Source organism: Labrus mixtus, chromosome 17, assembly GCF_963584025.1.
Source record: "Labrus mixtus chromosome 17, fLabMix1.1, whole genome shotgun sequence".
Lineage (NCBI taxonomy): Eukaryota > Metazoa > Chordata > Actinopteri > Labriformes > Labridae > Labrus > Labrus mixtus.
The window spans coordinates 2,871,865-2,894,387 of record NC_083628.1 but is presented as its reverse complement, the minus strand read 5'-3'; the positions used below and the strand labels follow the sequence as shown (position 1 = coordinate 2,894,387).

At 41.1% G+C, this 22,523-nt stretch overlaps 1 protein-coding gene across 2 annotated transcripts; it reads right to left on the bottom strand.

Annotated features, from left to right (window-relative positions):
* Positions 1-207: 207 nt before the first annotated feature.
* ptpn11a (protein tyrosine phosphatase non-receptor type 11a) lies at positions 208-19,323 on the bottom strand. Of its 2 annotated transcripts, XR_009676270.1 has the most exons (17): positions 19,098-19,323; positions 16,178-16,300; positions 12,758-12,952; positions 12,264-12,456; positions 10,029-10,148; positions 9,802-9,915; positions 9,592-9,688; positions 9,386-9,483; positions 8,700-8,858; positions 7,940-8,071; positions 6,889-7,043; positions 6,702-6,769; positions 5,776-5,927; positions 5,560-5,678; positions 5,366-5,471; positions 1,839-3,960; positions 208-1,781 (listed from the first exon to the last, which is right to left on the bottom strand). XR_009676270.1 is itself a non-coding variant. In XM_061060713.1 (16 exons), the coding sequence occupies exons 1-15, from the start codon at positions 19,109-19,111 to the stop codon at positions 5,402-5,404; spliced, it is 1,809 nt and encodes a 602-aa protein (XP_060916696.1). In that variant the 5' UTR covers positions 19,112-19,323; the 3' UTR covers positions 208-3,960; positions 5,366-5,401. The 2 variants fall into 2 exon arrangements, 1 of the variants encoding a protein (XP_060916696.1); XM_061060713.1 differs by having other exon boundaries at positions 208-3,960.
* Positions 19,324-22,523: the final 3,200 nt, after the last annotated feature.

Here is a 22,523-nt window from a genome sequence, read left to right as displayed (position 1 = left end):
AAAGGACTGGATGGGTTTATTTCACATTTTTGTGGGTCAGTAGTAGTAATATATGTTCAATAACACTGTAGAAGTGGATGTTTCATAAGATGTCCCCTTTAAATCTAGATCTTTGAGTCTGACATTTCTGTTTAGTTCATTCAAATTTGTGGAAAAGAGACCAAGCATATTGTACAAGTACGTAAAAAAAAAAACACAAAAAGGAAATGTATCTTAATGAGGCATGTGTTGCCGTTTATTGTTATTGAGTTTAGTTAACACGGTTAACTGCTTTGAAAGTCATACAATAAACCTCTGAAGCTTTGTGAGAGGTCCCTCCCTGTGTCACAGAGAGAAAGCTGTAGGAATATACATACAGTATATCTTATTGGCAAGTAGATATGTTTTAGTAAGTACATTCTCCTCTACCAGGTACTCATGTACAATATACATGTTAAAAATATAGTTTGTTTGCATTGCGATCACCGTTTTTTTCCTTTTTTTGTTTGTTCAGGTTGAAATTATTCACATTTAAGTGTTACAGGTTCTTGAATGGCGGTGAAACTAAAGAGCACTGTGTTGTTTTATTAATAGCTATCACATACACATAGGCATATGCATAGAAGGCACGTCTATGCATCTAAATTGCTTACATGGTTAATGGAAAGCAGTTTTATCATCAGGGAAGAAAACAAAAAAAGAAAGTATACAAGACATACACACATTTCCCCGCACACACACAAGACAGAAAAAAAAACACCACAAACAAGCACTCCACAAAACATTAGACGAAGAAAGTACATCCGTTTGACGATAAAACTGCATACAGTACAACAAAGTACAGAAGATCTCATAACTCAGTCAATGGATGGCGTTCACCCGGGAGGAGACGAATCAAAGAACACTTGCCGTGAAGCAGCAGCCGGGTTTCAACAAAGAGTCCACCGCTGGGGAGGAAGCAGCCCCAGAAAAAAAAAAAAAAATACACTGATTTCATGGTTTTTAATGCTATAAGGAGGAAGCGTTTCAATCCTGGATCAGTGTTTGTTGATAAATGTTCCTCAAGGCAAACAGCAAACCTGCTTCTTCCTTTTTTTTTTTTTTCTTTCAGATGCCGAGTCAGCATTGTTACAGTAAGTTCAATCGCAAGACCGCAGCTCCTCAAGGCGTAGTGATGGTAAGCAAGTTGGCAGAAGATGGAAAGGCTTCACAAAAAGAAATAATCTCAGGCCACACGTTTGAAATGAGTGTTCAAAAAGAATACAAGTATTAGCATTTCATAAAAAAAAGAAAAACTGCAGCTGAATGTAGGGATGGAGTTAAAGGAAATGTTTGACATTTTTGGAAAGATTTGTTTTAAGTGCGCAAAGTAAGAGAAAAAAAGTCTCACACATTACACTTATTATTGAGAGTCTATGCCAAATAGCTTAGCTTAGCATTAAGACTGGGAGCAAAGGGAAACAGCTAGCCTTGCAGTCTGAGGAGGACAACACTTTTGGATAACTTTGCAAACTTTTTTTTCATTTATACATTTCAGTTTTGTACAGATTCCAACTTCGGAGGGGGCCAGCCTAGTATTTTTCAGTTTTAATGCTAAGCTAGGCTAATTAGCTGCTGGTTGTAGCTTCATATTTATCATTATTATATGAGTGGTGTTGATCTTTCTGTAACAGGCACAGTTCTCCCACCAAACTGTTATCATATCAATGAAATGTTAGACAAAGTCAGACAAGCTGTTTCAACCTGTTTACAGTCTTTATGCTAAGCACGGCTAGCTTGTTCAACCTGTTCCCGCCAAAAAGCTCCACTAGGCTAACTGACTCATGGCCTAAGCTTCACATTCAGCACCGGAAAAAAACACGAGAAGTGTCAATGGCGTCAAGTAGCAGATTTAAAGGGAGTTACTGGAACTATTTCTAGCTGGTAGAAGTGACCTTCTTGTGTTTAGGCATCAAGTTAGGGGGGACACAGTCTTTGTGCTAAGCTAAGCTAATCAGCTATAGCTTTCACTTACCATCTTTCATACTAAGCTAGGCTAATCAGCTGCTTATTGTAGCTTCATATTTAGCACACCAACTTGGGATAGGTAATCCTCATTTAACAGCGGAAGGCTAGATGTTTCGGGTCTTCATGCTAAACTAAGCTAAGCTAATCCACTGAAGACAACAGTTTCATATTTAGCATTTATCTGTTTCTGTTCACTTTAAACCATTAGCCTTCAGAATCAAGCTAGCTTACTACTACTGATTCCATTCCCTAAGCCAAGCTAAGCTATTTAGCTGTCAGAGAAAGCGTATTCATAAGCAAACAGACTGAAGACTTGCCTTAGTAGGCATTTGCTAGTTTTTCTTCTATTTTCAGTCTCTGTGTTAAGCTAAGCTAATCGACAGTAGATGTGGAAACACCTCAAACATTTGAGGCTGCTTGTTCTTCTCTCATATCAATGGTTGGTTTGGCAGGTAGTTTCTTTGACCGAGAGCAGCGACTTCCTTAAGTCTGCTAGCTGCTTCCCTCTGTTTCCATTCTTTGTGCTAAGCTAGGCTAATCGGCCATTACTTTAAATGTAGTTCACAGGCATGAGAGTGGTTTCGATTTTTCCCAAAATGTCAAGCTTTTCCTTTAAATGGTTTAGTTTGATTAACAGCAACAGGAAAACAAGGAAATACTTTCAAATAGAAACCTGCAGAGATTAGTGTGAGTGAGTGCGTTTGTATGAACTTCTTACTCAACAGGGTCGACAATCTACAACCACAACAGTGACTTTTTATATTGCCAAAGCTGGGAAATGTGCGATTGCTTCGTAAAACAGTGAATCTTAAAATTAAGTACAAATGGTGCACAGAATAGTTAATGGCAATACACAAAAGGCAATTGTCTTTTAAGGAAAAACAGAAAATATGACAGAAAGAAAGTAATATGCGCTTTATAAAAAAAACAAAAGTTTTTTGGGGCAGTCGTGCGCCTGTTGCAACTGAGAAACACAACAGACTCCCCTGAAATCTTAATGCGTCGTCACACTGACTTTGACGTAGTAGTAGTGCAGGCATACCGAACTCCTCCCGAAACCCCCGGATGAGATTTGGAAAATCCACCCGGGGGAATCGAGGCTCGTCTGTAGCGGTTAATGCTGCTAAATAAAAGCGCAGCAGTAAGGGCATTCGGCTTGAGCTCAGGAATGGTTAACTAACAAACACTGAACAACCAAAAAAGGTCATTCACACGCCGAACAGCCTGAAATAAAGTTTCTCAACGAGGCACAAAAAAAATAAAAAAATTAAGGAATCCATGTTTTTAAGTTTACAAATCATTAGTAAATATTGTTATTACACTACAATGCCAATAGTTCTTCATTCAGAAACATTATTCTATATAACACAGTGAAAACTAGGCAATAATCACTGGAAACTTTGCCCGACTTTAGTCCACAAATAAGGTCTCGTCTCCCTCTGCTTTCAAGGCCGAATCGAGACTTTTAAATGGCTGAGAAATGTGGATTAAATCATTCATGGTTTTGGCACAAGCCTTTTTTTTTTTTTTTTTCAGAAAACCTCTGTCTATAAACAAACAACCTACATAATAATCTTCCTTTGGTTAATAAAAAAAAAAAAAAAAAATAGAAAAAAAGAATCGAGAGATGAGCAAAAGGTTAGGTAGGTTTTTCCGTCCCCTCTGAGGAGAGCGCTCGCTGTTAGCAGCCCTTGTTGGGATGAGATTAACAAAGAGCTGAACCTAACGTGTTGTTGTTTTAGTATCGTGTTAGCTTCTCAAAGGCTCTTCTGATGATCACAGTGGTTTAGATTTCATCTAGAGGGCAAACACGGGTACAGAAGGACCCTGGAGTCTGGTCTCTCTCCGTTTATTTTTTTGTGTGGAGAGGAGGGGGTATTTGTGTGTTTTTTTTTGTTTCCATTGTTCCATGTCATTACGGTCAAGTCTCAGGCGTCAAGGTGTGGCTGGCAAAAACTGTCAGGTATCAAGATCCTGAAGGAGACACAAAGAAAATACTTACAGAGATGCCTTAAAACATGCATCATGTTTCTTGACTTACCTTTTCTGCAGCATTCATATTCTCTCTGTTTTGTTGTCTGTAACTTTCATTGCACAAAAACATGATTTTGAATGTGTTTTTAGTTTCGTTAGTTGCTTAGTTAATGAAATTTGTTTTTATTTATATTTTATTTATTTTTTTCCTGTAGCACTTTGAGATTTTTTTTTTTTGCAAAAATGTAAAGTGCATTACAAATTAAATGTATTATTATTATTTTTAATATTTCCGACCTGGTTTTTGTTATGTTGATATGTGAATGTGTTGCATCCTGAGCCGAGATGTTGACATTTATATTCTTTAAAAGCCGTTTTACTACAATACTTTTCAGTAGTTCTGTTTGTGTTCTTTGTTCCTGTGTGCATGTGTGTATTGACTTATGTGGGCGCCGTTGTTGTTGTGTGAATAGGACAGGGACTTCCGTCCTTCAGTCATCTATTAAAAAAGAAAAACCTAAGATATTGAACTGATATCTTATTGACTTCATCTGCAGAGAGAAGTGCGCCTTTATTTCAAACAGTCATGTATATGTTACTTTCATATATCGTCTTTCTCCTTACTTGCATTGAATGTAAACCATTAAAGTCTTCCTTTAACGTTTTAAATAAACCATAAAGGCAGTGCTGTTAAACGCACAGTATGTACAATCCGCCGCCAGGGGGGATCTGAATCAAAGCAATAACAAAATAAGACGTTGAGGATGGCGGGGAATCATGGGAGTGATTCTCTCTGCTGTGTTTTCCATCACAGTGATCTTTCTTTTAATGTGAAATCATTAGAAAGAAGCATTAGGTGTATGGAAATCATAAACATAAAAGTATCAGCTGATATTGCAGAACGAGGACAGTACTCCTCAGTTATAACTTTGTTCAACTATTTGTTTGTTGTGTTTCATTTAGCCACTAGGGGGCATTAGGTAGCAGTTTTGCAGGTTTTACTGTATATAGATGTGTTTAAACAGGTTTTCGTGTCATTAATCTGCTGCCCTCTGCAGGTCGAAATGAGACGGTGCCATAGATTGAAAATGGAAACAGTGAAAGATGTTAAACCCCCCCACAGAGGTCAGGAAAGGTCGGGTTAACAGAGGCGTCTTTTATTCGTCGCTTTGTTTTTATAAGTAACATTCAGTATTGCAGCTTCAAATAGAGACACTCACAGCTGCAGAGTGTTGAGTATGACATGACTTTACCACTTGAGCTTTTATATTTAAGGTAATTAAAACTCCCTTAATGCTTTTAAGGATGTCAAGCCTCTTTTTATGAATCAATACTCATTTTAGGAGAGAATTTATTTAAGGTAAATCATTTGTTTTCAATAGAAGCAGCACGTTACTTTAAATACCTGGAAGTGATAGAGCTCTGGGATCAAAGGTGAATCTCATCTGTAGCTCTTCTGCTGCTGCATCAGGCCGACGTTCTCATACACTCTGGAGCTGTCGTCCCTCATCCTGGAAAAAAAACAAACACGATTTACACTTTTTTTTTATTGAAGGAGATACAGTTCAGTATCCCTTCATCAATAACAGCGTCACTCACTCTGTGCAGGTGGGAGTAGGAATAGGAGTGCACGGAGGCAAAGGGCTCTGCTCTCCTCCGGTCAGGTCCGACAAAGAGTACTTAATGTTGGTGTACTCGCGCCCTTTAATCTTACTTTTCTGCAGAGAAGAAGGGACAACAGGGAGGTTAGAGAGAGGAGCAGGAAGAAAAAAGAAAAAAGGGTAGAGAAAGTGAGTTTTGTTTTGTGCTGCACACCTGCTCCTCCTCTATGCGTCTCTGCAGTGTTTCTATGTAATGCTGCACAGCCATGTAGATGAACCTGTACTGGGCCTCCGTCTGCACCATCCCAGAGCGCTGAGAACGGACCATCTGGATGGTCTTTGGCACGTCGATGTCGCAGTCCACCCCTGGAAATTAGGACAATATTTCACATGATTAAAAACAGCAGAAGTAGTATGTACAACTTAGCAGTGTATTCAGAGCAGCCTGCTAACGTTACAGCCTTCTAAAGCAGGGGTGTCCAAAGTGCGACCCGACGGCCATTTGCGGCCCTTGAGGGGATTTTTTGTGGCCCGTGACTTCAAATGAAGAATCAGAAGATTTTGGGGCCTCGATTAAGATCGGCACATTATCTTATTTTTCTTTTTCATGTTAACAAGGGCTGAACAATATTCCTAAAATAGAAAATGTTCAGTAATATGTATGTTGTTGTTTTTTTAAATCTACAGCTTTTACTATTTTCCAATTTTTTTTTGTAAACTATGAAAAAAAAAGCTTTTGCAAACAAGCGGACTGTTGTTTAACCATTTAATGACCTGAGCTAAATGCAGAAAGCTTGAACCACGTTACAGGCTTGATTCTGAGAAAAAAAACGAATAAAGTAGAACGAAGAAATCTAAATATTTGATTTCCTTTTATTAAAGGGTTTCTTTAGCGAGCCTTTAGATTCTGATCTACAAAGCCTTACTATTTTTTAAACTATATTTTAAAAAACAAAACCTGTGGCCCGCGAGCGATTCTAACACGACAATTTTGGCCCGCAAGAAAAAAAGTTTGGACACCACTGTTCTAAAGTGACAACATGCTAACATGATAGCCTCTAACGCTGAAACCTCAAATGTCCCCACTCCCCACACAACTGATTTGAAAGACAGCAGTGTGTCCTCAGTAATGTGACTCACCTTTTTCTCTGATCACATCTATCAGGATGTCGATCACTATAAACGTTCCTGTCCGCCCGATCCCTGCACTGAAGAATGTGTGACAAAGTTTCTGAGTTAACACTTCTCCTCCATGCTCATTGATGTGTTTCATTGTTGTTCATGTAAGTGTTTCCAGTGTTCGACTGGTGTGTGTGTGTGTGTTTACCTGCAGTGTACGGCTATAGGTCCAGCATCCAGGATGCTCTCCTGTTTCAGGTTGACCTCCTCCAGGAAGTCGAGGACACCGCCGGGGTCGGTGGGGACTCCGTGGTCAGGCCAGGCCCTGAAGTGGTACTGCCACACGGTGCGTTCTGTGTTGCCCTGTGTACAGATTTTTGTTCCTGTTAATAACTCACATGAAGATAATAAAAACCAGACATGTGTTGGTCCTTCCGTCATCTGTCTTTGGCTCTCAGCCCTAAAGCTTTTTGCTTTCTATTGAAGACAAAACCTGTAAAAATAGATCTGCATATCTTTTTTTTTTTTAAATGCTGTTTCTGTACCTTTAAAAAAACACGACTCAGACGATATATTTAGAACATTTGTTGGGGATTATTTTCAGCTGCAGATGAATCCACATTTGATTCCTTAGTGAGTATTTCCATCAGCAGGCGGGTGTGTTTGATCTCAGTCTCAGAGTCCAGTAGAGTATGAACAAGTATTATTAAACTAATATTTATTTATCAGCTTATGTTACAGTGGGACGCTTAAATGATACATCAGCGTGTAATTAAAAAGTTTGACCTGAGTCTACTCACTGCTTATTTGGAAGTCACATTAGTGTGTTTAGATCACGGTCATTTTGTGCCAATTTATGTGCAATTTGAAGCTACGAGCTAACTAAAGAGCGCTAACATTAGCATGCTAACACAACAATGCAGGACGCAGGAAAATGCAGCTCAAGCCAAGGACAATTTTGTCGCCGCTTGTGTTAAATGTTGCTTAATTAGGGTGCATTCTAATTCATAACTCCTGTGTGTGAATGTGAGTGGAGGGGGGGTTGGAAGTGTGTCTCTGGAGAATAGCGGAGGCGTGGCCAAACAGCAGTTTGTTTTGGTTTCATGCTGGAGCTTAAGGGCGACATCTACTGGATCAAAAAGTCGCACATTCTTCCTTTAATGATATGACATCTTTTGTCTCAAGAAATGTATATAACAGTGATCGTCCATAAGCACTCCCTTCATTCAAATGTTTACACAAACTAAAAAACTGCTTACCTGGCCAACTTTGGACAGTTTGAGTTCTCTTAAGATGTAGTCGTGTGCAGCCGTCTCCTTGACGTTTCGAACGCGCATCGCTCCGTACTCCTTCAGAGCCGACATGTCGGGCCAGTACTTCACACACTTACTCTGAAAGGACACAGAAACACTCAAGTTGGTAAAAAAAAAAAACCACACACACAAAAAACACCCTGCAAACATTTCAGCTTCTGAGCCTAAAACAAACAGCCTGTTGACAATCCAAAAGGACCTGCTGATGAGAACTCTTGTTCAAAGCGCACAGAGGTCCATGGCAAACAAAAGTATTTGCGAGCCAGCTTGGAGAGTTGCGGCTCACTTGTGTTCCCTGTGTCTCTTCACCAAAACAGGGGGCTGCTGTCTGTCCTGTGCTTTTGCCACAACATTACTGTCTTCATTTACAGGTGTCAAGAGAGCATGCAATGGTCAAGTGGTGAGAGCGCCCTCTGCTGGATCGCACTGCAAACTGCTTCAGACAGCCGGCTGCACTGATTTTGTTTATTTTTAATGAAACGGCTCGTCACAGATAGAGTGTGAACTTTTCCCCCAGGTTCAAATGAATGTTCAAACTTCAAATAAAAAGTGACAGCCCTACTGAAGGTACTTTTTTTGTAGTATATTTGTCTATGCTTATTTCATTATTTGTCTGTTTTAATTCAAAAACTCAACAGGACATGGACATCAAATCATTGACAGCTGGAAGTCCTGTACACACTGCGCCTGCAGCATTTCTGCTCACCTTTCCCCTCTCCACCTCCTTGGTGGTCATGACGATGACTCGAGAGTTCTCCTGAAACACCATCCTCCAGAAGTCACTGATGGTGTTCTGCAGACAGCCCTGAGTGGCGATGTAGCTCTTCTTCACCTTGGTGCTGTTGCACTTTGGATCCAGCTCCGGCTGCGCACACAGACGGGGGAGAGACAAGACACAGGAGCCAAACATAAGAAGAGCAGAAAGTGAATGTTAACATGTTCAGCAGCTGCAGAATGACTCCGATCATTACAGTTCTACATCTTATCCAGATATTCATACAGATATCAACAAATACAGAATTAATGGTATTTATACATATTTATATTTTCATTTCATTGTACAGTGTTCCCCTTTGTTATTTTTTTTAGTATTATATCTTTGCTTTAATACAGTGTATAGCTTCTGTACAGTTTATTTTAATTTACTTAGCTGTTACTACAACTTTTTATTTCATTTGTACTTTTCTACTCTTTCTTCCATATAATGCTATTTTATTTTATATATATTTTTTTATAACTTTTTTTTGTAGAAGCTGACTCAGGGAGAAACACACAAAAATTCCAATGTACCTGTACTGTCCTGTACCTGTGCAAATGGCAATAAACATCTATTCTATTCTGTGTGTGTGTGTGTGTGTGTGTGTGTGTGTGTGTGTGTGTAGGTCAGTTTACCATGACAGCGGATGCTACCGTGATGATATTGGCGTTGATGTAGTCAGAGCCGGGCTCATTTGGATCCCTGTCATTCAGCACCACACGAGTGTGATCGACTGCAAACACAAACGGAAACAGTTAAAAATCCACTTTTTCAGATGTGGTCAGGTGAAGCTTCTGAAGGTAACATTTAGTTTTTGTTGTAGTGAAAGAAGGTTTCTTACAAGGCAGAATGTTCTTGTATCTGTTCTTGTTCTTGTTCTCTGCTCTCTGGCCTTCTTTGCGGCTGTAGAGTAGTTTGCACTCTTGCTGCTGCAACGTCTGGAAGGTGAGGGAGGGGAAACGATTTGAAAACTTACAGCCAGCACTTCATGTTGTTTTTAGAGGAATAACAAACACAAACCAGGACAGATCACCTGTTGAATCACACTCACCTCAAACTCCTCCCAGAAGCCCTGTTTGACCTTGTCTGTGGCCTCGGCTAGTTTGCTGAGCTCTCGAACTCGACTTTCGATCTCTGCAGCGTTAATACGAGTAGTGTTGAGGGGCTGCGGGGGGGGGGGGGAGAAACAGGAGTCAGCAAAAAAGCAATGATCAGGGGAAAAAAAAGCATAGTTAGCTTACATTAAACAAACGTGAATTTTAGACGTGGGAAGAAAACCTGTTTGAGCTGCAACACGGTGCCCAGAGTCTCCACCATGGGGTTCTTCTTGTAGTGCTCGACCAAATCTGTCAGGGAGTCGAACTTCTCCCCTCCGCCGACGTCGTACTTCAGGTCATGCTGAGGGAAAAAAAAAAAAGTCCCAAACACTTAAGTGCAACAGGTCGGTTATCATGAGAGACAATCAAACATTTTATGAGAAATCACAGAGGATGCTTTTACATGCAGCCAGATTTATCTGCTACAGATCAGTATCTGGATTTCTACCCTTTCCAGACCTTTTATGGAGCCTGCTGCCTTTTATATAAGGTGTTTTTTTATGTGTGTGTGTGTGTTTTAATCCATTCTTGGCAAAACTTTCTCTAACTACATGTAGGTATTTTCTACTCTGGAAGAGGCGGTACATTTACATGTTTACAGCCTTTACGTTACAAATTGTTTTGACAATGTTTGAGGAAAACCTTTCTGATTTTCTACATTTTTTTTTTCCATCCAAATTCAGAAGCAAAAAAAGGCCTCTATATCCATGTCCTCCATGAACATAAGACGATATCTTTCTCCATCAGTTCAGCACACAAAAAGGGACAACATGACGTGCTTGAAGTCACATGACTGACATTGCATGCCCTGGGTTGTGAGTATTGCGCATGCACACATCATAATTGTGATGGTAAAATGAAATATGGTTCAGCTCTCGCAGTCTGTCCTCCGTCTCGCCTGATTCAGGAGAGAATAGATCAGAGGGTCTGATGGTTCAGAACAGAGAGACAGCAGCAGCAGGATGAGAGCTGGTCTGGTGCCAGCCTGTCGACCTCCTGCCTCCATTAATTTAATGATACCGACGTTTAAAAGTCATTATGTGTTAACATGAAGGGAAATCGATATGAGGCACATTCTCACACAGCTGCACTCTGCATGAAAACGAGGACATTTATACCCGCGGTCACTGCTTCACATGATGGATAAACACTGGATTAGAAACATTAAGATCAACTTCTTTTGCTTCTCTACAGAAAACTCCATACAGCACAGGATTGCTTTAAGCACTGGGGGATGGTAATAATAATACAAGCTCAGTTTTTCTCTGCAGATGCTACCCGTCCAATACAATACAGTTCTTTATCAATAAATGAATGTGTGTTGTGTTCATTTGTCACCTCTGTTTAAGTCTTTGATGCTTCACAAACACAGAGAGTGATTTTACATACTTACTCAACGTGCAGCCTCTCTTCTCTGGACACTTTACACTGTTTACATTACTCTATATTTTGTACATTCAAATAATTCTTTTTTTATTTTTTACATTATATTCTATTTTACTGTATATATGTGTATTAGTAATTTGAGTGTTTATTGCATGGCCTTGCGGAACAGTCCTTACATTTCACTGCACATCTGTATGAGCATGTGACAAATAAAATTCTTGAATCTTGAATCTTGAAAAATCTTGAATCTCTTCTCTTACTCAGCTGTCACCCTCCCTGACTTCAAATCAGGAGCTTAAAGTTTTGTAAACTAAAAGACCATCAAGCCCTAACATCTGTATCCCTCACTGTCACATCTTTATTGAAAGTTTTATTGAAACTGCAGCAGTGTTTCCCACACATACTGTGGACGATACCTGGGCGGGCCGCCCGAGTATATTTCTAACCTGTTTTTATTTAACTTTGGATTGTGAAGATGAATGTCAGAGATGATTTTTAAAAGAAAGACGTCCAGGCCGACTTCTCTTCTATAGCTTGCACGTTACCAACATGCTCCCATGACAAGCAAGTTCCCCATTATGAATCCTTCTTTTACGGGATGTAAATTATGTGGGTTAGCTACAACTTCAGCCCTGGAGCAGACCACTAAGTCTCCTCCGTGCTGTGTGGATAAGGTCGTACTCTGACGCAGGAAAGGTTAACACTTTAATTTGCAGCGTCCAGGGTGAAATGCTCTCTGAGTTTAGAGGTTTTAGAACACGTTGGTGTTACATTTGCAGCCCCGGTTATGTTAAGTTAAGTTTTGTTTTCATGTCGATTACCGGTAGCTGGTTTGTTTAAGGGCAGAGATAGTAAGGATGCAAGATGACTCACTCCACTCAGAAACTCAGCTCCGGGAAACTATGCTATATTTGCGCACGGCATAAAAACCAAGAGCCATGACCCCCTGCAGTACATACAGAGCATGCACTACAGATCAAAAGAAACACACAGGGGACATGTTGGGGGGGCGGGGTAAGGGGGTGTTTACCTGGCAGCGGATCATGACGTGGGTGACTTTAGGTTTGCTGTCACTGCTGTCCGTCTTGTCGTCTCCCGTACGGACCGACAGGACGAAATCCCCCGGGTGACTCTGACTCTCTCTCACCAGGAAGCTGCCGTTCTTCCCTTTCTCCGTCAGCAGCTTCTCAGCCTCCCGTCCCGACAAGTGGCCGTGGAACCACCTGGCAACAAGTACGATAAAATACTTCAGGTTTTAAACTAGCAGCCGGTGGTTAAACTGTCGAAGAATCTAAAATGGGAACATCGTTTTTTCTACAGGGAACAAAATTACTACACAGTCACTTCCTGTTTTTGTAAGCAGGAAAGAGACAATTCCATACTTAAATAGTGAGACGTTTGCAGTCAGAAATACATCAAAGTTCCCCAACGAAGGACACTTTTTAAAACCCTCATTAAAATGTCTCTGATCATGTCTCTTCAGGGAGCGTCTACATTCAGGTATCATCCAGCACGGTCCCTCACCTCTCAGAGGTGGGGTCTGCACAGTTGAGCGGATACTTGAGCTCGATGACGTCTCCGTTTTTCTCCTTCAGTTGCCCGTGATGCTCCATGTAATACTGCACCAGCTCGGCCAGTGTGGCAAACTTCTCCCCGCCGTACAGGTCGTAGTAGTCTCCCGTGTTCTGGATCTTGATGTGGGTGACCGCTCCATTTCGCCTGCAGAGAGACAACACGACGGGTTAAGGAATACGATGCATCCAGAGACACAAACAGACTCTGTCTACAGACTTTAAACATTGGTATCGGCTATGATATTCACAATCCCAGATGTTTTGGTATCCAGCGTTTATCTTCTGATATGCGCTGATTTGGAAACTTTTTTAAGATGTATTTTTTTGGGGTCTTTTTATGCCTTTATTGGAGTGGCAGGACAGTAAATAGCGTCTCAAATCAGGGAGATATAGAGTAGTGAACGACATGCTGCATGACATGGGGCAGCTGTGGACTCAGTTGGTAGATTCGGTCAACTCTCAACCAGAAGGTCAGGGGTTCGATCCCCAGCTCCTGCAGCTACATGTCCGATGTGTCCTTGGGCAAGACACTTAACCCCAAGTTGCTCCCTCTGCCTCATCAGCGGTGTATGAATGTGTACTCATGGATCGGTTACTTCTGATGGTCACTTTACTCAGCAGTCTCTACCATCAGTGTGTGAACCTGTAGGTGTGACCTGCGGTGAAAAAGTGCTTTGAGTAGTCAGAAGACTAGAAAAGCGCTAAACAAGCTCAAGTCCATTTTAACATTCTACATGCAGCAAAGGAGCCACAGGTGGGATTTGGACCCGGGCTGCACGTTTTGAAGGTTGTAGCCTCTGTACATGAGGCGTGCAAACTGACCACTTAGCACACCGGCGCACCTGGAAACTGTTTTTTACAGAATATATTATGCAGAAAACTTTGCCTCACATAGTTTGTCCAGCAGGGGGCTCTGTAAACAGGTATTTTGCGTGAGAAAGCAGCATTCTGCGTCGTGCTTTTGCTGAGTCACATTGGAGCGAAATCAACGTAGAAAATTTTTTTTTTTCCTTCAGGCTCGTTATTTTTATTTTAGCTGCTGCCATAACAGAAAGTTTGACATTTACTGCTTCCTAACTGGTAGATAATAAATCTCTAAAATCCAAAGTATGTGGCTCTAACTGAAGCTTTATGAGTGTATTTTATGCTCCGGCCCTTCTGATGCCGAGTGCAAGGTGTTGTGATTTAAACGAGCATATTTATAGTTTAACAAAGAGTCACATGATGCACCACTAAGAACAATGTCGTCTTCTCTATTATTAGCAGGAGGTGAGAGACGAAAAGAGAATATTCAAAACAAAGCAGGGGAACAGCACCGACATTTAACGTCTGATAATGTGCAAGTTAGATGGAAAAAAAAAAGGACGTTTATGTGACAGAAACCAGATAGGCGGTTAAACTGTGTTGAGTCATCGTCCGTGACCACCATTACATCGGAAAATACGAAAAAAAGGAGAACTTGTGGGTGATCTAGAGAGCGCAGTAACTGTGAATGACTTCTGGAGAAGTTGAGCGGAGAGAGAGAGAGACGAGAGAGGCGAGAGAGAGACGAGAGAGAGAGGCGAGAGAGAGATGAGAGAGAGAGACAGGCGAGAGAGAGATGAGAGAGAGGAGAGAGAGACGAGAGACGAGAGAGAGAGAGAGAAAGAGAGCGAGAGAGAGGAGAGAGACCAGAGACGAAAGAGAGACAAGAGAGACTAGAGAGAGGAGAGAGAGAGGAGAGAGAGAGGAGAGATGAGAGACGAGAGAGGAGAGAGAGAGGAGAGAGAGAGGAAAGAGACGAGAGAGAGAGAGAGCGAGAGATGAGAGAGAGACGAGAGAGAGCGAGAGAGAGACGAGAGAGAGACAAAAGCGAGAGAGAGACGAGAGAGAGGGAGGGAGAGAGAGAGAGACGAGAGAGGAGAGAGAGAGGAGAGAGAGAGGAGAGAGAGAGAGACAGAGAGAGGAAAGAGACGAGAGAGAGAGAGAGCGAGAGATGAGAGAGAGACGAGAGAGAGCGAGAGAGAGACAAAAGAGAGAGAGACAAAAGCGAGAGAGAGACGAGAGAGAGGGAGGGAGAGAGAGAGAGACGAGAGAGAGACAAAAGAGAGAGAGACGAGAGAGAGCGAGAGAGAGAGAGAGAGACAAAAGAGAGAGAGATGAGAGAGAGACGAGAGAGAGCGAGAGAGAGAGAAAGAGAGAGACACAAAAGAGAGAGAGAGACGAGAGAGAGAGAGACGAGAGAGAGACGAGAGAGAGGGAGGGAGAGCTGGTTTGACCCGGCAGAGAGGGACGAGTCTCCCCGTGTAAAACGTCTCCGCACGAGGAGCATGACTTGTTTTGTTTCCAAAGGAAGTAAATACGGAGCCAGATGAGAGACTGAACGGCTTCAAAATAAGCGCCTGTTACCAAAATAACCTCGGCGACATCAGCTGAACGGAGTTAATGATAAGTCATCTGAATAATTTATGACACGACGGGCCCCGAGATAAAAACCACTGACTCTCTTTTTGTCTCCAATAGTAAAAAAAAGACTGTTTGGATGATGCTGGTTTGCCTGCCATCTTTGAGCACACATGCAGGCTCAAGATGGAGATGGTACTCACTGTGGGGATTCTATTTTTATCCTCATTATTCCGACGTCAATAAGCCGTGTGAATATTTCAGCGCATTTCGAGCTGCATCTATTGATTTGTCAGGCACTCTGAGGGCAGCGCGGAAACACTCCCCGGCAGGTCGTATTACGACGGCTGCAAACGGGGGATTTCAAATCTCTGGTGATTATTTTTGCGGCGACTTTTTTGGTTGAACAAAGTTTCTTCTAAAGAATTAGATGACGGCCTAAAAATGTCTTGCTGAGTTTAAAGACAATCTTCATATTTGAGGAGCCGGAAGCAGAAAAAATGTTGACGTTTTGTCCTCGGAGCAAAAAAACCTGATCGTCAACATGGCTGCTGATTTATTTCAAACATAAAAACTAATTGATAATAGTTGTATCCACTACATTTAAGTTCCTAAAATAGTTTCCTTTTCACAAATCCACCATAAACGCTAAACGGAGCAACATGACTGGTTTGGAGCATAGACCGTGAATATTAACGGACGAAGCCTGGGTGACTTCCCCCCCGCTGTTCCTGCCGGGGGCTTACATGTAATACCAACAACAACAATAACAATTATGATTCAAAAAAATCGGAATCAGTATCAGTATCTGTACTAGGGCTGGGAATCTTTGCTTGTCTCGCGATTCAATTCGATTACGATTAGATTGAGAATTGATTTTCGATACAAAACGATTCTGGATCCAATGATTCAAAGTGTATTTTCTGAATTAGTACATACATCGGATCAGTACTGGAAAAAATAAGTGAATCAGTGCATGTCTACTCACCGCACTGAGAGGGTGAAGTCTCCTGGATTACTCTTACTGGGCCTGGCCAAAAAGCTTCCATCCACCCCGCGAGTCAGCAGCAGGTTTTCAGCCTCCACACCTGTGATGTTGGGGTGAAACCACCTGCAAGAGAGAAAAGAAACACACTATGATTGGTCTCATTGTTACAGTGCAACGCTGTATCCCCGTTTACAACAGTGAATCCCATTCACTGTTTACCACTTTCTATTTACTACAGAATGACTTCTATTCACTGTGCAGTGTTTTTAATTACAACACAGAGACTTACAGTAATGCAACAAAAAAGCACTGTGCACGGCATGTTGACTAAGTTCTCTGAAAACAATCCCACCATGCACCACTGTGTCTTTGCACAGAACACACACACACACACAACTGGACATGAAACACAATATAACTCATTTTATCACAACTACTTTTTGTACTTCTGTACTTTTTGATACCACAGTACATGTTGCATTATTTTACTCAACGATTATATCCAAAAGTGCCGACGCTTTAAAGGACTACCACATCTTCTACAGATGCTTAGGAGAGGAGCAAACTCCAACACAACGTCTTAATTGCACAAATACTCGAGGTGGGGGAAAAACGATATCGACTCATAACCACCAAGTATCGTTTTTTTAAATGATCTGCTTAAATCCAGTTTCAATGATGATGTAGTCTTTCCATGATCGAGAAAACAAGATAATCGAGATTAATCGATTACGGTGCGGCACGCCGTGTTGCGCTCGTTTTGTCATGTGTGGTAAATGTGTTTGTTGTAATATCATCACCAACTCAAGAACATAGTTTCTTCATTACTAAATGTATTCATTATTCTTATTTATTTCCATGTATTGCTTGTTTTTCAGTGTTCAGAGTGATTAAAGGCGCACTCACTCGAGGTAATTTCCCCCCCCCCACGTTTACAAATAAAACACAAGGTCAGAACAAATAGAAATATAACTTTTAAAAACAATCCCCAAACTATTACAACTTTGGTGTGTAGGAATTTGCCTGCAATTAGTCGTACTTATAAAACAAAGAAATGACCTTATATTGGGTGTTAGGACCTCTACATTTCTTTTGCTGTGGTATCGCCAGGGTTTCATTTTTAGTTACACATTAAAGAGGACATATCATCCCCCTTCTCCACCTTTTCAAACAGTCCTCCTGTGGTCTAAAAGAAACATCTGTGTTGTGCTTTGTTCAAAATATAACATGAATCAAGCACCAGAGGAGGTTTGTGACCCTGTATAAACCAGCTCTCTCAGAACGCTCCGTTTTGGTGTGTGTGTCTCTTTAAATGCAATGACCGCCCCTGAGTTTTCCCAGTAGACATCACTCCTCTGTAGAGAGAATAAAAATGGAGGACCTGCGCTAAAGTTTTGCTCTAAAGTGTTTGGCCAGCGTCCTCTTCTATGCTGTGGTGTGCTGGGGAGGACGCAGCAAGAAGAGGGACGCAGCACGGCTGGACAGACTGGTGAGGAAAGGCTGGCTCTGTGGTGGGCGCAGAGCTGGACTCTCTAGTGACGGTGGCAGAGAGAAGGACCCTGAACAGAAATGCTCTCCATCATGGACAACACCCCGCACCCTCTGCACAGCACCTTCACCAGGCAGAGGAGTGTGTTCAGTGTCCCACAGACAGACTCAACAACTCTTTTGTCCCCCTGGGCCATACGTCTGTACAACACCTCACGGTTATAGCACGGGGAACGCAGCACACACTTGGACTAAATCTTCCTTTTTCCATTTCCCATCTGCACAGCTGTCCCAAGAGTCAGCCTCTAGTTGGACACTTTAATGATCATCTCAATTACTTATTAAATAGCACCTTTAATTTAATGTTTGCACTGCCTGTTATTTAATTTAATGTCTGTTTTTGATAACTCTGCACTATCTGCTTTTTAAACATTGCTGTACATATATAAACAACACAACTTCAGAAGGTCAACACTTTTTTATTTTTTTATATTCAGGTCTAATTACAGATTTTATTTTTCCTCAACTGTTTTTATGTTCTTGTTTAAATCACACATATATTTTTATCCCTGCATGGGTTGCATGGTTATATACATTTATATATATGTATGGGGGGGGGGGGGGGGGGGGGGCGTCGGTTTTGTGGTTTAATTTGTAACAAATGTTTCATGTCATGTACGTCTTTGTAACCTGCTACTGGATGCTTTGAATTTCCCTCAGGATCAATAAAGTTTCTATCTATCTAGGCTGGGGGTGGAGACACCAGGGGAGGGGAGGTTTTTTTTTTACCAGAATCCCACTGTGACGTCACAAGGAGAGCACATTAGAAACAGAGCTTTTTTCCTCTGTGTTGTAAGACTTATGCAGAACACAAACAAAACGACTGGATGGGTTTATTTCACATTTTGTGGGTCAGGTTATCCAAATATATGTTTTAAAAAAAACACTGTAAAAGTGGATTTTTCTTTAAACTTCCCCTTTAAAGTTTAAAAATTGGAAGTATCATGACAACTCAAACTACAACAGAACAAAAACAACAATACATTTCCTCCATATTTCTGACTTGACTCTGACTTTTTGTTTTTGAGTGTGGAGCCTCTTTTGAGCCATTCAAATCAAGAAAATCTGACCTGAAACAAAGCTGCATCCTCCATATTGTCTTCCTGTTCCCCTAAATAAAGACTGTGTCGCTAAAGAAGTGAATGTGGCATCAGAGGGAGAAGCTATGTCCCCAGTGTTTACAGTGTTTACAAACCTAAACATCTTCTGTGCACTGAGCTGCCGGTGTGTGCTAAGTTAGCTTCTCCACTAGCATCAGTTTCCCCCCCTCCACTAGAAACTTCAGCACACTCAGTGTTTGTTTACAGTCTTAGATTACATTCATCCCAAACAGCTGAGTTAGGTTAAAGTTAGCTGTCTGGGCTCCTCTTACCTCCGAGATGTCATTTTTCTTTCCGTCGCCTCACTTCCTCGCTTTGGCTACAATTAGCTGGCTAACCGTTTTCCGACCGTTTTCTGCTCTCGATCACAGGATAAAGTAAAGCTTCATCGGCCTCGAAACACCCGGTCAAAACGGGCACCGAAATCTGGGCATCGGGGAGGGAGAAATTTTTTTTTTTTTTTTTTAGGGAGCAAGGCGTTGGAGGAAGAAAAAAAAAAAAACTCCGTATAGGCCTCGGAGACTTCAGAGCGAGTCGATTATGTGACGTCACCAAACATGCGACAAAAAACCAGAGGGTGCGCGGCATAGGGTGCGCGTTAGTGAGGGGGGCCGTTCATAAAGGAGTCGGTTATTCGAAACGATTCTACAATTCACTTAGCAGACTCTTTTATCCAAAGCGATGTACATCAGAGAGTAAGTACAACACAAGCAAGGATCTAGAAAAAAGGGAACAATGTCAGTAAGAGCAAACGATCAGCTTTGAGTCTGATTGGACACACAGGTGCTGACAGGAAGTGACCAGAGGCAAAGCACAACATTGAGGGCAGTTCTTGAGAGCTCTAATCAGTATAGAAACCATTTTATAAGTCGTCGTTATCAAACAAAAACCATCGTCATTACCATCATCATCATCAATAATATGGAGACCATCATCATTAAGTTAGTAGGTATTCATGAAAGAGCTGGGTCTTTAGCTTTTTCTTAAAGGTGCAGAGGGACTCTGCAGATCACATGGAGTTTGGAAGTTCATTCCACCACCGGGGGGCGACAGAGGAGAAGAGTCTAGTCAGCGTCTTAGGACCCTGTTGTGAAGGTTGGATCAGACGCCTTTCATTGGCAGAGCGTAGTGGGGGGGAGGGAGAGTAGACCTGGATCAGAGAGGTAAAGTAAGGAGGAGACGTTTATTGACGCTGTTTTGTAAACGAGCAGCTTACAAAACAGTACAAAACTGATCTGTAATTTGATCGAAGAAGGGGAATTGATTATTATTTTCCTCTTTTTTTTTGTAAATGAATACAAGTCTGGTTAAAGGGTGATTAGACAAATATTTAATCAAACACTATGTAATGTCTAACTGTGTAATAACATTAAGAAAGGAGCTAAGTGAGAAGCATTTTGTATGCAGATGTGGCTGCGTCCAATCAAAATAAAATGTTTTATTTACCTTTATTTTCCTGGACAAACTGGCGCACAGCATCCAAAATAACCATGGCAACAGCAAGCAAAACCTGTGTAATCGTGTAATCTCTCCTCCTGTCATGGAAGACACATTGGCAGAAATATCTGCGGACCTCCAGCTGACCGGGAATATTTGTTATGATTTATCTTTGTTATGATAAACTTGTGTTTATTGGTGATGCTGAGAGAGTAAGAGTGTTATTGCTGCTGTGTAGGCTACTTCTCTGTCACGATTTAACTCATACAGTGTGAGCTCTGCCACGACTTTTCTACAATCGTACAGTGTACGCCGGGCATTATACCAAACTTATAATATTCTAGAAACTAAAATACTACAAATGATTAAATGCAATAAAGAAATATATTTGTGTACGCATTCCAATAAGTGAAAATATTGGTAAATATCACAAGTGCAACTCAACCCTTCGTGCAATACTTGCCTCTTTTTTTATATTATCTGTTCTACTCTGATTTCAATTCTGATGTAGATCTTTATATGGAACCATAGTAGTCGGATCTCATTGAGCCAAATAAACCTCCTCACTGAAAAGAGATGAAATTCCCATCACTAGATTGGACTTTTTTTTTACGCATTCTTCGATGCCGCTTCACCCCCTTTAAATAAACTACAGAGCTCGGTCGATCCGGGGAAATGTGTGACAGTGGTTGGAGGAGTCCTATCTTTTCATTCACAGCTTATATCAAGAATCCAGCGGCACAAGCGGCACAAGCGGCACAAGCGGCACAAGCGGCACAAGCGGCAAGCGGTGCGGTGTCCGGTCGAAGTTCGAGAGGACGCCGCGTCAACATCAAAGCGAAACATTCCAGAGCCAACCACTGCGGAGACCGCGCGTAACGTGGTCACCTATTTATAAAAACAACAAAAAAGTAGAATTTTTAAAATTTTATTTTTTATGCTTTAGTCATCTTGTCCCTGAGAGTTTCATTAACATTTGACTTTACTTGAGTTTAATTTCACAACAGTTACATTTTTGACTTAATGAGTCATAAAGAAGAAGTGCTTTTGGTCATAACTTCTACAAGAATATTTATTTAACATGACAATTTTTTAACACAATGATTCTGAAACAGATCATTTCCAGTTGTGTATTTCCCCTTAAACACAAATAGCCAGCATTAAAAGTCTCATACAGGAAAAAAAATACATAATCTAACATTACAAACTCTAAATTTAACAAGCTGGTAAAAATGCATTTCTATATTTCTTTTTTTGCATTGTGTTCATCACTGAATTTGTAAATAAATAGCCTATATAGCTGCTTTAAAAAAGAACATAATGGACTATTCTTGCGAAAGGAAGACATGGTAACAATCAAAATAATCATGCAAATAATGCAAATAATGTGACCTGAACTGATGTCAGTATAGCCGAGGTTTTTCTGTTGTGTCATGTCAATTATGATGATGGCATTTAGTACACCAACTAACATTTTTTATTAAGCAGAGGAAGTCACCTGTTGGGCCTCAGCAGCTCTAGAGCAGAGGCGATTGGCAGCTGCAGAGCGAGATTTAGAAATTGAGGATGCATCACCGTCTTTTCAAATCGGAGGTGTGGAAGCATTTTGGCTTACCCGAGACAGAAAATGAAAGAGGTGAGAAGATAACAGACAAGACAAAAACTGTGTGCAAATATTACAAGAAGACAGGAAACTACACAAATAGCACAACCAACATGATGCAGCATTTAATCCACACCGCAATGAGAAGCTCCACCACCACAAACTGAGAAGATTCAGTGAGCAAAAAAAAAGCATCTTTATTGCCCTTGTAAAAACATGTAAATTATAATGAAGTAGTTGAAGCTCCTCTTCTCTTTTGCCATCAGCCATCTTAAAATGACAGACACCTCAGCCATGGATGTGTCAGGTTAGCTGCCAAACTTTCTGATGATGCCATCTGAAAACCTCGAATGTGTCAAGCACTTCTGACTGTGCTGATTTAGCACATTCAGTGAAGAAGCAGAGAAGTGTCTGACGGCTGCCACACTCCTGTCTGCACTGATGCATGAAGACGGTCTCGAAAAGGAGACGAGAATGTTGTTGCATTTCTCATGTTTTCCTGCAGCAGATAAACAAAAAATTAATTGGGGTGGCACAACTGTAATTGATCAGTCTGCTGATTATTTTGTCGATAGAATGTAAGAAAGTTCTGTCAAAGAGAAAACATGTACTTCAATAAAGATATGCACATCTTCTTACAACAAGTGCATAAAGGACA

Excerpts from the sequence above, each read along its gene's own strand:
- ptpn11a (XM_061060713.1), bottom strand. Across the intron at positions 9,916-10,028 it reads CCGTGTTGCAGCTCAAACAG|CCCCTCAACACTACTCGTAT; the intron begins GTTTTCTTCCCA and ends CCCCCCCCGCAG. Across the intron at positions 9,689-9,801 it reads GCTTCTGGGAGGAGTTTGAG|ACGTTGCAGCAGCAAGAGTG; the intron begins GTGAGTGTGATT and ends CTCACCTTCCAG.